Consider the following 14,888-nt stretch of genomic DNA (forward strand, 5'->3'; position numbering starts at 1 on the left):
TGGGTCTTGATTGCCAGCGGGGAGGTGTTTCAGTCTTTTCATTCCTTTTGTTTGACTTGCTGATTGTGCCTTTTGCACAGTATGTAGATGTTGTGTATGTCTGTGTGTCCATTGATGGACAATTGGTCAGATTGCCAGACTTCCTAGCATTTTTTGAGCTTGCCTTGTTCTGGGATGGCCACACTTTCCCAGCTGAAAGTATACGTAAGTCTGTCCATACATTGTGAAATTAAAGAATTTTCATCATGTCTTCTGAACCAACCAACCCCCCCCATCACTCCCACCAACAATGAACACGGCAAACCCCTAGAACAGGGGTGTCAAACTCAATTTCATTGAGGGCCGCATCAGCATTGCGGTTGCCCTCAGGGGGCCGGGTGGGTATGGCCAGGGTGGGCGTGGCCTACTGGGTGGGCGTGGCTAGAGTGCCTATGGCCTACTGGGTGGGCATGGCCAGCTCTACATCGTTCGCATCAACGGTGCCTATGGAGGCCTGGGCAGGAGTGGGACAGATCTGAGGGTCTCTGGCAGAAGGAGGGTCTCTGGGCCAGGGCCAAGGGAGTGGGGGCTGTTCCCTCACTGTTTCCAGGATGGCTTTGTGGGCCGCATAAAACCACTTCGCGGGCCGCATCTGACCCCCGGGCCTTGTGTTTGACATGTCTGCCCTAGAATATAAAATGAGAGCAGATCCCTTTCCTTACACACACTAGTTTGGCTAAGGAAACATCTGCAAGAAAACAACCAAGTTCAGAGAGCATCAGGGATTCTATTAATAATAAACCTTTATTGTCAAAGTACAACATGTGTACATTGAGATTAGCTGAGCCTCCCCCCCCTGTGCTCTCTCCCCCCAACACACAGTGACAACAAACCCTCCATCCCACCACACTATGTGAACCAACTACACCACACACCGGCCTCCCAAGTCAATTCTGCATAAGATTATGTCCCATTTAAAAGCCTAACAGCCCACGGATAAAAGCTGTTTTTCAGCCTGTTGGTACGGCTAGCTATATTCCTGTATCTCCTACCCGATGGTAGGAGAGTAAAGAGATACCGTCCAGGGTGTGAGTCATCCCTGAGAATCTTCCTCACTCTTCCAAGGCAACGAGCCCTGGCGAGGTCATCCAGTGGTGTCAGGGAACAGCCCACAATGTCTTGTGCTGTGCTCACCACCCTCTGTAATACTTTCCTATCCGCGGCTGTCAGACCAGCATACCAAACCACAATACCATACGAGAAGACGCTCTCTATAGTAGACCGGTAAAAGAGGGTCATTAGCCGTTGTTCTACCCTGTTCTTCCGCAAGACCCTAAGAAAGTGAAGGCTCTGTTGGGCCTTTCTAGCCACCTGAGTTGTGTTAACTTTCCAGGTCAGATCTTCACAGAGGTAGACTCCCAGAAATTTAAAGGAGGAAACTCTCTCTACACAGTCCTCTCCGATGTAAAGTGGGGCAGGTTCCTCCTTTTTTCTCCGGAAGTCTAACACCATCTCTTTCGTCTTGCCGATGTTTAGGTGCAAGTTGTTGTTACTACACCATATGGATAGTTTTTGTACCTCCGCCCTATATGCTGTCTCATCCCCACCTGTAATAAGACCCACCACAGTTGTATCATCTGCGAACTTGATTATCGCAGTGGATGGGTCAGATGATACACAATCATAAGTGTATAAAGAGTACAGGTAGGGGCTAAGCACAGCCCTGTGGAGTGCCGGTGCAAAGCTTCAGGGGGGTGGACAAAGCAGACCCGACCCTCACTGTTTGTACCCGATCCCTAAGAAAGTCTTGAATCCAATCGCAGATGGATTCTATTCTATTCTATTCTATTCTATTCTATTCTATTCTATTCTATTCTATTCTATTCTATTCTATTCTATTCTATTCTATTCTATTCTATTCTATTCTATTCTATTCTATTCTATTCTATTCTATTCTATTCTATTCCGAGTGAGATTCAAGGTACTGGTAATGGTGTTCAAGGCCCTACATGGCAGGGGTCCGGAGTATCTCAGGGATCACCTGCTGCCAGCATCAACTTCCCTCCGCCCTGTGCGTTCCCACAGAGAGGGCCTCCTCAGGGTGCCACCGGTCAGAGAATGTCGTCTGGTGGCCCCCAGGGGGAGGTCCTTCTTTGTGGGCACCCCGGATTTATGGAATCGGTTGCTGGTCGAGCTCCGGATGGCGCCCGACCTTCGCTCCTTCCGACGCGATCTGAAGACGCACTTATTCGAACAAGCCGGCCTGGCCTGATGGGAGGATGGGTTTGGGATTTTACTGTTGTTTTTTAATATATGTATTTACTGTTTTAGTTTGGGCATTGTATTTAATTCCTTTTTAACTTTTGTATTTTTGTATTTTTATATACTTGCCCTGTTCACCGCCCTGAGTCCTTCGGGAGAAGGGCGGTATATAAATAAAATTATTATTATTATTATTATTATTATTATTATTATTATTATTATTATTATTATTATTACTATTATTATTATTATTATTATTATTATTATTATTATTATTATTATTTATTGCCTTGGTGGAGCAGTAGGCTAATGCCTCCTTAAGTAACACCAGCTGCCTGCAATTAGTGCAGGTTCGCATCCCACCAGGCTCAAGGTTGACTCAGCCTTCCATCCTTCCGAGGTAGGTAAAATGAGGACCCAGATTGTTGGGGGCAATAAGCTGACTTTGTAATAATGCCGCTTGGGGTGTGTGTGTGAAAGCCCTAACAAGCAGGCATATACATAGAATGAAGGTTACTGCTAAGCTTGTAAGCCGGCCTGAGTCTTCGGAGAAGGGCGGGATATAAATGTAATAAAAATAAATAAAATAAAATAAATAAAAATTATTATTATTATTATTATTATTATTATTATTATTATTATTATTATTATTATTATTATTATTATTATTATTATTATTATTATTATTATTATTCTATTCTATTCACACTGTAGTACAAACCCCGCAGTTCAACCAGGAGCTACAAATACTCTGCTTGATTGAGATCTCCCATCCACCCCGCGGACCCGCTTTGTCGCCCCCTAGTGGCCGCCTCCATTCTAGCTGGTAACCTAAAGTATTATGAAATCAATCAAATTTTTTTCTGCAATCCGGACCGAGTCAGAAAAAGGGTCCCTGAGCGAGAGTGGCGGACCCCCGAGCGAGGCTTAAAAAGGGGGCTGGTTGAGGGGAGGCGTCAATATGCGGCGCGGCCTCTACCCCACCAATACCGGGGAGTACCTCCGCCCTATATGCTGTCTCATCCCCACCTGTAATAAGATGCACCACAGTTGTATCATCTGCGAACTTGATTATCGCAGTGGATGTGTCAGATGATACACAACCATAAGTGTATAAAGAGTACAGGTAGGGGCTAAGCACACAGCCCTGTGGCGTGCCGGTGCAAATCTTCAGGGGGGTGGACAAAGCAGACCCGACCCTCACTGTTTGTAACCGATCCCTAAGAAAGTCTTGAATCCAATCGCAGATGGATTCTATTCTATTCTATTCTATTCTATTCTATTCTATTCTATTCTATTCTATTCTATTCTATTCTATTCTATTCTATTCTATTCTATTCTATTCTATTCTATTCTTAACACTGTAGTACAAACCCCGCAGTTCAACCAGGAGCTACAAACACTCTGCTTTTTTGAGATCTCCCATCAACCCCGCGGACCCGCTTTGTCGCCCCCTAGTGGCCGCCTCCATTCTAGCTGGTAACCTAAAGTATTATGAAATCAATCAAGTTTTTTTCTGCAATCCGGACCGAGTCAGAAAAAGGGTCCCTGAGCGAGAGTGGCGGACCCCCGAGCGAGGCTTAAAAGGGGGGCTGGTTGAGGGGAGGCGTCAATAGGCGGCGCGGCCTCTACCCCACCAATACCGGGGAGAGTGTGTGTGTGTGGGGGGGGGGCGACTTTGTGCCGAGCGGAACTTCAACCGATGGGCGGGGAGCTGGCCAGCTGAAAGAGACAGGCGGCAACCGCCGGGAAGCAGCTGGCAGAGTTGCGCTCTCTTTGCAGAGAAATCGGACGATCGGCGGTGAGTGTGCAGGTGCGTACGCGGCGGAAGGCGGGCGCCGGGCCGGGCCTGGTGCAGCGGAGCTGCCTTTTGCCTCTGAGCGCGTGCAGAGCGCGGTTGCAGCGAGTTGGGCGAGCTGGATGTAGTTCTCAACCCTGGCGACTTGCAAACTCCCCTCTCTCCTCTCCTCTCCTCCCCGGCCCCCTCTTGGCAATGGGCGCAGCCCGGAATATATATATATATATATATATATATATATATATATATATATATATATATATATATATATATATATATATATATATATATATATTTATCTACGAGGCGTCCCTGGATGGAAAGTCCGAACCGGGCTGCCGCCTCGCCCGCGACCTGTTGACTTCGCTCCGCTCAATTCAGCTAAACCGACTTTCCTTTTTTCCTTGAAAAAAACTTCTCTCCTTTCGTTAGCCTGCCTGCCGGCTAGGCGCTCCCTGGAGGTGGCGAGTTAGACTGCCCATCATCCCCGGCTGCCAAGGGTAGCAGGTGATGGGAGCTGCATCCCGAACGTCAGGATGCGCGAGGCTGATCGCGAGCGTTTGGGGCTCTTAAGGTGGTTTCCCGTTCCTTTGGCGTGTTGAACGGCGTTTTTCCCAGCTAAATATTCATTTGCAAAACCGTCTTTCCTACTTTAGGGCGTTATGACTCCCCCGCATTCGCCGAGTCCATAAGTTAACAGTTTGCACCACGAGGGGAGAAAGAATTCCATTTCCTAATTTGGGGGAAAGGCTTTGCTATGCAGAAAAATCTCCACAAAACTGATCCATGTTGCCTCAAAAGGTTGGGGACCTCTGTTCCAGAGCACTGGTTATCCTCCCCGGTTTCATGAACTGTTACAGGAAGTCCTCGACTTCTAATCGTTCATTTAGTGACTGTCTGAAGTTAGAATGGCACTGGAAAAAAAATGCACTTGCGCTGACAACTGTCACAGCATTCCCATGGGCACCTGCTCAGAATTTGGGTGCTTGGCAACTGGCATTGATTTACGACATTTGCAGCCTCCCAGGGTCATGTGACGGCCATCTGCGACCTTCCCAGCAAGCCTCTGACAAGCAAAGCCAACGGGGGAAGCTGTATTCACTTAATGACTGGAAGATTCACTTAACAACTGCAGCGATTTGCTCAGTGGCGGTAGCAAAAACGGTCTTTCCCTTGCTTGTTTTTAATGGTGTCTTGGTCGCAATTCAACGATTGCCTTACTTAGCAACGGGAAATTCTGCTCCCAATTGTGATTGTAAGTTCAGGACTAACCGTACAGTGGGTCTATTATCTTCAGTGTGCAATTATCATTCAGAGTCCACGGTCTCTCTCTCTCTCTCTCTCTCTGTGTGTGAACACAGCAGCCATGAATGTGCAGTTAATGAACATCAAAAAGGGACAAAGCATCAATTGTGTGGGTTGTGGCACCATTTTGAATTTTTGGACCCTCCCCCCCGCTTTGCAGATGTCTTTGCTCTTAATAGATTGCTTAGGATGCTGAATACAATGTTCAGCAATGTTTCTTAAATCAAGCTCCGATTGGTACCCACCTAATGAATGAGTAACTGTTGCCTTAGTCTGAGCAGGCCCAGACAACACTCCTGCCCTTGCATTCGGTTATGTGTTTTCAGGTGTGCATTCCTGCAACACCTGTTGATTAGCTCTGTTGGGCGAGACTACCTGAAATAGTTTTGCTACCTGAAATAGTTTTAACGTAGAGGGCTATTTCCACCTCCCCATCAGAGGGCTGAGGTACTTGTAGGGCAGAGTTTCCTAACCCTGGCCACTTTTAAGACCTGTGGACTTCAACTCTCAAATCAAATCAAATCAGAATAGATCTGGAAGGGACCTTGGAGGTCTTCTAGTCCAACCCCCTGCTCAAGCAGGAGAACATATAAAATTTGAGACAAGTGGCTGTCCAGCCTCTTCTTAAAATCCTCCAGTGGTGAAGCACCCACAATGTCTGAAGGCAAAGCTGTTCCACTGGTTAATTGTCCTCACTGTTAGGAAGTTTCTCCTTAATTCCAGGTTGCTTCTCTCCTTGGTTAGTTTCCATCCATTGTTTCTTGTCTTGCCTTCTGGTGCTTTGGAAAATAAACTGTCAGCCCCTCAAGTACTTATTTATTATTTATTTAGCGTGTGGCTGGTCACACACAGAATGAAAAGCACTTCATGTTTATAAGTTAGAACAGTTAAAACAATTTTTTTAAAAAAGAAGCAATTATAAAACCTAAGAGGAAAACAGAAATAACATTTCAGAGTTTAATGTCGAGTTTGGAGATCCAGTCAGTAGCTGCCGTTGTTACGCAGAGGAAGTCCTTAAAATCTCCTGGGTATCTTCTCTTAGTGCATTCCCTCACTATATGTTGGATAGTCTGTCGGGGAGTCCCGCAATCACATTGTGCTGAAGGTGTCTTTGCCCATTTATACAGAGAATCGGCACACACCCCATGAGTCGTTCTAATTCTATTGTATGCCACCCATATGTGTCGGGGTAGATTAAATCCTGGAGGTATACTATCAGGATTAATATGCTCAGAAATATCTTGGGAGGTATAGCTACTCCATGCTTCCCTCAAGTACTGGAATACTGCTATCAGGTCACCCCTGGTCCTGCTTTTCTCTAAACTAGACATACCCAAATCCTCCATAAGTTTTAGTCTCCAGGCCTTTAATCATCCTAGTTGCTCTTCTCTGCACTTTTTCCCCCCCAAAGTTTCAACATCTTTTTTGTAATGTGACCCTGCTGGCTGGAGAACTGGGGGAGTTGAAGTCCAGAGGTCTTAAAGTGGCCAAGGTTAGAAAAGCCTTTTTAAAGAAATTGACAGCTTGTCTGTGTACCTCTTTAAGTAAAATTGACAGCTTGTCTGCATACATCCAGCTGTTGAATTATCCACGATTGGGTTCCCTGTTTTACCAGAATAATAGCGGAAGCTAGAACTCCCTTCCTCTGAGAGTAAAAGAGTGTGCGAATAATAGGCGCACTGACCTTTTCCCATAGCAATGGGAACTCAGCCAAATAGCTTGGAAAGTATAAATGTCAGGTGACAGGGGGGAGAGAGCTGACTTGTGCATTTTCAGGTTGTGCAATTCACTGAAAGAGGCGTTGAACCGGGCAGGAGAAAGAGTCTGGTTGCAAATCTCCCAGTGCTGTCCTGATTTGTCACTGCCTTTCCCAGCATGCAATTCTGCAAATCCCATCCCTTTACTTAGCCCTGCTTTCCCCTGCAGTGATTATTTGTTTGATTAGGTGGCATCAAGTCATTTTCAATTCCACGTGGCCACGTGGGTGGGTTTTCTCCATCAGGATCTGTCCCTAACCTTGTCTTTCCCTTCTTCCAAGGGTGGGGGGTTTTTCCCCCCCCCATTTCCATCATTACTGTTTTTTTTTCTGTTTTCCAACTTTTCCAGCCTTAAAGCCTTCTCCAGATGTTCTCTATCCATATGGTTTTCTTGGTGAAAATATTGAGGTTATTAAGGAAAATTTTTTTAAAAAAATACAGGTACAAGCACCCACAACTTCTGAAGGCAAAGCTGTTCCACTGGTTAATTATCCTCACTCTCAGGAAGTTTCTCCTTAATTCCAGGTTGCTTCTCTCCTTAATTAGTTTCCAACCACTGTTTCTTGTCCTGCCTTCTGGTGCTTTGGAAGGAGGAGGAGAGGGTGTGTTGTCTTTCACAATCATTTGTGCAAGCTGGCCCAAAGACCTCTGAAGCAAAAGGATAGCTTTGCCAGCATTGGTTAACATGGTTGTCCAATCAAACAATGAGGTAAGGTAGGTGTGAAAATATTTGTTTTTACAACCTTTGCAAACTTCTCTTAACTCCTGCATTGTTTTCAAGGAGCTTACAGCTTCCTCTATCGCTGATCCTAGAGAATCTAGGTTAATAACAGACAGTTATTGCATTACAGGTAATCCTGTAAATATGGGCCAGTCGCCAAGCATCTGAATTTTGATCACATACCATGGGGATATTATTTTACAGAACAGAGTTGGAAGGGACCTTGGAGGTCTTCTAGTCCAACTCCTTGCACAAACACGAGACCCTATGCAATTTGGGACAATGGGCTGTCCAGTCTCTTCTTAACAGCCTCCAGTGATGGGAGCACCCACAACGTGTGGAGGCAAGCTGTTCCACTGGTTAATTGCCTTACTGTTAGGAACGTTCTCCTTAATTCCAGGTTGCTTCTCTCCTTCATTAGTTTCCAACCACTGTTTCTTGTCTTGCCTTCTGGTGCTTTGGAAGGAGGAGGAGGAGGAGGAGGACGGGGTGTGCTATCTTTCACAATCATCAAGCTGCCCCAAAGGCCTCTGAAGCAAAGTGATCGGTTTCCATCCATTGTTTCTTGTCTTGCCTTCTGGAAAATGGGTTGAATAGATCTGGATGGAACCTGAATAGATCTGAGGGGATTCAGTGCCATTGTAACTCTGAATGTCACTAAACAACCGGTTGTAAGTCGAGGACTGCCTGTATTTGACTTTGAGATCATGCCTCACTGATTTGGGGTTGAGGGGATACACAATACTAAAACGTCTTGCAAGAGAGCCAATGGGGTATAGTAGTTAAGGGGTTAAATTAGCAGCTGGGAGGCCCAACATTCTCCCCCAGGCCAAACTACCTCACAAGGTTGTTGTGGAGAAAAACAGAAGGTTTGAGTGCTGTTTGCTGCCTTGAGCTCCTCAGTGAAACATTTGGAAGTGTAAAACGTTTAGAAATTAGGTCGACTTATGTTAAAAATAGAATAAAACAATCATTTGGGCGAATGTTTGAAAAGTTCGCTTTGGTGGTAAAAGGTTGCTTTGGGAGAATTGAATTTTCTAAAGCTTCTTTAAAAGCCGGTGTGGAGGATGGTCCTCGGGGTCAGCAGTGAGGATGCGGAAGCCCATCTGCAGGAAGAGAAACCTCCTGGGACGGCCTTGGGAATAATAACCCTACGGGAAGAGTTATTTGTTTTTAGTTGTACATTCCAAACTAGCTGCATTTCTTCAGAGCTTCAGCTTAACTCTTGTTAAATTGCATTATATAGAGCAAACCCCTGAATTTGTGTATCAAAGTGAGGTGAAAAGTTCGCCCTGTTTGAAAGTTTAAAGAATCAGGGCAGAGTTTGAGAATCCCTATGTATGGGCTTTGTTGTAGCAATAGCACTTAGACTTATATACCACTTCACAGTGCTTTACAGCCCTCTCTCAGCGGTTTTACAGAGTCAGCCTGTTGCCCCCAACAATCTGAGTCCTCATTTTACCCACCTGAGAAAGATGGAAGGCTGAGTCAACCGTGAGCCGGTCAGGATCGAACTGCCGAACAATTGGCAGTCGGCAGTCAGCAGAAATAGCCTGCAGTACTGCATTTTAACCACTGTGCCACCAGGGCGCATGTAACTTGCTAGTTTTTGATATCTTTCTCAAAACATTGTATGAAGGGGCCTGGGGCTGTCCTGATTTTAACTTTAGGTAATCCTCAACTTACAAATCCAAAATTTCCCATTGCTAAGCAAGACAGTTGCTTAGTGAGCTTTATCCCTTTTTACAATCTTTTTGCTACAATTGTTAAGTCACTCCAGTTGTTAAGTGAATCCTGCGGTCATTAAGTGGGTCCGTCTCTCCCCATTGGCTTTGCTTGTCGGACGCTGGCTGGGAAGGTTCCAGATGGCGATCACATGATCCCAGGACAGCGCAACTGTCATAAGTACATGCCAGTTGCCAAGCACCCAAATTTTGACCACATGGGGATGCTACAACGATCATAACTGTGACAACCCATCATAAGCCCCCTTTTTTTTCAAGTGCTGCTGTAACTTTGAACGATCACTAAATGTACGGTTGTAAGCCAAGGACTACCTACCTGTACATTGATATTTCTCATTCAGAAGGGCTTCCTTGATTAATTCATTTTTGAAGTTGTTGGAGTTGGAATGAGTTGCCGTCTAATTTCAGTAATAGCTTTGCTTTCAGAAGAAGAGAAAAAAGTGAAATTTGGAAGGGAAAATATTCTGTATATGCTTAGAAACACTTATCTGTTTGAGTGGCTACTGCAGGTGAAAACTATTGATTCTCTGAGTTAAACAAGAGACCGTGTCTCTGTGAACACAGTTTGCTAGCTCCAAAAAAACAATAAAGAACATTAAGGCATGATGTAATGGTCTATTTCCCACAATTTTGCAGGATGGATTCCCATCAGACACTGGATCACAACTGTTCCCCATTTTAACTGAATGTGCAGTGGGCTAACGGGTACCACCTGCCAGGTGCCAATGTACCACAGGTGGTACCCGTACCACTGGTTGAAAAGCCTTACCCTAGAAGCCTCAAGAGTGTGAGTTTCAGTCCTGCCTTAGATATGCAAGCAACTGGGTGACTATGTGTGATGAGTTATGTCTTTTGGTATGTACATACCTAAATACTTAATGCATTTGGTGGAAATGCGGAATTGATATTACTTAAGTGGTAACCCTATATTCACCTGTTGTCATCCTCTCCAACTGGGATCAATTAATAGAATATCCTCCTATTCTACTAAAGGCATCTATCATTTGTATCAACGCAAGAATAGCAGTGTGAGGTTAGAAATAAACAGAAAAATATCCTCCGCAGAAAAAACCCAAATTATTTTCAACTACCCCTCTGTATATCTCCCTAGTTGTCTCGTAGGGTTCCAAGCCTAGGAGTCCACACGAACTTCAAAATGGAAATGCAAAGGCCCTTTTTCAAAAGGCAAGTTGCTTTTTCTTGAAGTCAGTCAGAAATGAAGACACTTCTTGGATGAGAAGCGAAACGTCTTCAAGGAAAATAGAGTCCAAAAAGCACCTTTCAGCCAACCGTGACCTGGATGACTGAGTATCTCCATAGACATCAAAAAGCAAACGAAATGTTCCGGAATATTTTTGGGTACAGAGAAGATCTGAAAAAGAGATTGGACTGCCACCTATGAGAAATGGTGTAGGGACTCCTGCTTGGGCAGGGGGTTGGACTAGATGACCAACAAGGTCCCTTCCAACTCTTCTGTTCTGTTCTGTTCTGTTCTGTTCTACTCTTTCTCCATTTGGCTTTGAGCAGCAAAACCCATGCTCTGTAGACCATTTCTTGGCAAGTTCCCGGGTTAGTGTGTGTGAAAATATGCACATTGTATTTCGCACAAGAGTGAATTAGTGCATAGGTCAGATAAGCCAAGGAATATGCTCTATCTAATCATATCTCGTAGTTGGTCATTCTCAGAATCCAATTACTGATAAAAGCAATAGATATTTCTCCATCACATGTAGCAGAAAACTGCCCAACTCTTATGTAAGGATGTTTGTGTCATCTGCGTGAAGCATATTGCTCTTAATATGCCTCTTGTTACGTGTCCTTAGCCATGACCTTCCTTATTTTTGGCTTAGTCCAATGACAAACCAGGCCATTATGGATTTACTGAAGAAACTGCAGCCAACATCCTAGCTTGCCAATTACTGTCAGGATTTAACAACCATTGCACAGGCCTAGTTTTCTCCCCAATGATACGCTACAGACCTCAGTATCTGGATTCACACATCAGAATTAGCCCAAACCTCAGCCCACTTAGGTTAGCGCTGTTTCCTGAGATCTTTTCAACTGGCAAGATTGGGGAATGTTTTGTCTCTTATTTTTAGAAAGAAAGAAAAAAAGATGTTCCTTCATAATGTTTTGCAGTTTAGGGTTTGTCATCTTGGGCTCTTGCTGTTATGTACTGGGCTCATTATGGGCTGCTGGAGCAGCTAACAGCTCTCCAGCAACCCAGACTATAACTCTCCAGTGCTGCTATTGGCTATCTCTAGGCGGCAATGGTTGCTTCAAACCTATTGGCTGCTGCCTAGGGGCTAGACTATATATTGCGGCTAGTTGCAGCCATTTTCCCAGTTCTGATTCTGCACGAAATAAACCATGAGTTTTCCTGTACTCATTTACCTCGTCTTCATTCCTGCGCCAAAGAACCCGCTACACAACACTTGCCATCCTGGAGTTGACGGGAGTTATAGCATTTGGGGAGTTATAGTATTTGGGGTGTTATGACATCTTGACAGCCGGGAGCTCTACCTGGGAAAAAACTAAATGAAAGGTTTGTGGCTGCAGGTTTCTACAGCAAAAAAATAAAAATAAAAATGTGGGTTTTGATTACAGGGAAGGGAAGGTAACTCTATGATGCAGGAACCAGCAGACAAACCACAGTGAACAAAAGTCCACTTCTTGTTCCCAAGTTGTGAGAAATAAAGGGGATAATTAAGCTGTCACAGCCATCAGTCACGATGACAGCATAGTACGGTACTGTTCAAACCCTTGGAGATAATCTGCTTTCTGTTCTCCATTGCTGGGGTTTCTTCCTGTGCCCCAGTTCTCCTCCTCATTTGGGGGACGTTGATGGTCACTGTGCAAGCAAGCAAGCCTGCCCCAGCCACTCTGCCTCTTCCCTCTTCCCCTACTCTTTTCCTTCTCTAATTTTGCATTCCCTCCCTCCGTCCCCATCATTTGCCATCCTCTTCGGGAGGCAGGTGCTGCATTTTCCAGCCTTCAGCCGCTCTGAAGGTGCCTTTCTGCAGATTTAACGCCAAGGTGTGGGGGAAATAAATCAATACGCTGCTGCTCGCTCTGCAGCTTTGGTGGTTTTAGCCCAGTGCTTCTCAACTGCTTTAAGATGAGTGGACTCCCAACTCTCAGAATTCCCCAGAGAAACTCTGATTTAGCTTGCAAAAAGGGCGACTTATACTGTTTCCCATCTTTCCGCTGCCGGCCAAGCCATTGAGCAGTCTTCTGTGGAGCAAATGCTCCTTTTCCTTTCCCCTTTCCTTTCCTTCCCTTCTTCCTCTCCTCTCCTCTCCCCTCTCCCTTCCCCTTCCTCCTTCCCCTCACTTTTTTCCTTTCCTCTCCCTTCCCCTCCCCCTCTCCTCTCTGTTATGTATCCAGGTGTAGGCATCTGCATAGCAGCGGCCACTAGGGGGCGTTGGCCTGGATGGTTTTGGCGGGAAACCCAGTTTCGGTGGGAAACCTAGGGCCAACCCCATTGGCTAGCCGCCTACCTGGCCAGGTATATAAGGAGGCCAGGTAGCCCTTGTTCTCCAGTACGCACCCCCCCACAATAAAGAGCTGAACACGTACTCCGGCTGGCGTCTCTTCCTTGCGTCGGACCCACTACATTACACTCTCCTTCCCCTCCCCTTTCCCCTCTCCCTTTCGCTCTCCTTCGCCTCTCCGTCCTTTTCCCATCTGTTGTGTAGTGGGTTCTGGAGAGTAGGAAGGACGCCAGGCCGATGAGTACAGCATAACAGCTCTTTATTAAGTGGAAGTGACCGACCGTACTGGGAAATAGGGGCTACCCGCACTCTTTATATACCTGGCCAGTACCTGGCCAGGTACACAGCCAACCAATCGGATTGAATCTCTGTTTCCCGCCGAAACTGCTTCCCGCCAAAACAGTTACAGTTCAACACCTCCTGGTGGTGACTCTTATACAAGTGCTTTAGGTGTTCCTAAAAAGCCGAATACATAACACCCTCCCCCTCTTCTTTGGCTCTCTCTCCCTTTTTTTTAATCCCCCTCTCCCTTCTTCTTTCCCTTTCCTTCCTTTCAGCAGCTCTCCAAAGCCAAGAAGACTTTCTGCTTTGAGGCTGGGGGATGTTTTCAGGTCCTTCTTGCCTTGATCCACTGCCCCCACCCCACCCCCGCCTCCAATTTTTCCAACTAACACCTTGGCATCTTTCTAAATCTCTCTCTTCTACCACCACCCCCATCCGAAGAGAGCATTTGCCTTTTCTCAGGAAGCTGATGTCTGGGTTACATCTGTAGAGAAAGCAACATCGGTAAACCTGGCCAACTAGCTGCAAATCCTTGCCTGCGTTCTGCTCTCTGTAATTACTGTGGATGCCAAATAATAGCTGGCAGGTGTTGTCACCTAACTTGAGTTGCTGGTGTGTTGTTTGTGAGCCCCTATATATCTAATCTTCCAAGCCACAGACATGTAATTAAAATAATCTGAATCATAGGGTGCATTTAAGGAGGAAAGGCTGGAGACATTGTACATCTTACCTGTTTTCATTTTGCAGCCTTTGAAGTCTTGAGCTTCTCTTTCCTGACACCACAACTGGAAGCCATTCTAGCAAGTTACTCAAGAATGCAGATACCTGGTAAGTGTCTCATGAGAACTAGGGATGCTGGTAAGAAAGAAAACCGTAATTGCAATTATGAAATGCCTTGCAGAGAATATCTTGTCTTTCATTTCTTTTTTCCCCCTCTCCCTTTGTACTAGTGAACTTTATAGATCCATTTCTCCATCCATCGTTTATATAATTAGATAGCGCAAGAAAAAAAAGAGAGACAAAAACGAAGGAATAGAAAGGAAGTAACGCAACAGCAAGAACAAAATTGCATATGTCTCTCCGAACTCTTTTTCAACTACATAGCTATTATGTGGAAATTGATGGTTGGATAGTGGGAATGGAATTCCTGCACTGTTACTTCTAGAAACCTAGTCCTCCAACACTGGATAAATAAATTTATTGACCAAATTTCTTGCTGGATTGACGTCTTGATGTTCCCTGTGAGTCACTTACAAACACAGATTAAGCACTAGGTGGACAATTACGAGGCAGCATGCTCAGCCTTCATGAACACTGTTGTGGGGATTTTATATACATATCTATTTGTAATATAAATAAGTAGGGGAAGGGGCTCAGGAATAATATCTGAACTCTCTGTCCAGAAGACTGCAGTGCTAGGAAGGTTAAGATTCAGAACTCTTAATTTCCCAGACTCTGGTAGAAGACCTAAAATTGAGGAAGAAACAGGTCATCTTGAAGGGTGAGAAAAGAATTTTTATAATATGCCCGTTTCCCCCCCCCCCC

The 14,888-nt window shown here is 45.2% G+C and overlaps 1 protein-coding gene across 2 annotated transcripts in view; it reads left to right on the plus strand.

Annotated features, from left to right (window-relative positions):
* Nucleotides 1-3,828: 3,828 nt before the first annotated feature.
* Nucleotides 3,829-14,888, plus strand: part of HSD3B7 (hydroxy-delta-5-steroid dehydrogenase, 3 beta- and steroid delta-isomerase 7) — a 62,479-nt gene continuing 51,419 nt past the window's right edge. The window contains exons 1-2 of one of the 2 annotated variants that reach the window (XM_083378083.1): nucleotides 3,829-4,042; nucleotides 14,091-14,171. In XM_083378083.1, coding sequence (XP_083234209.1) covers nucleotides 14,159-14,171 — 13 coding nt within the window. In that variant the 5' untranslated portion in view covers nucleotides 3,829-4,042; nucleotides 14,091-14,158. Of the gene's footprint in view, nucleotides 4,055-14,090; nucleotides 14,172-14,888 lie in introns of both variants that reach the window. The other variant, XM_083378082.1, reaches the window with a different exon arrangement.

Source organism: Vipera ursinii (genome assembly GCF_947247035.1).
Source record: "Vipera ursinii genome assembly, chromosome: Z".
NCBI classification, from domain to species: domain Eukaryota; kingdom Metazoa; phylum Chordata; class Lepidosauria; order Squamata; family Viperidae; genus Vipera; species Vipera ursinii.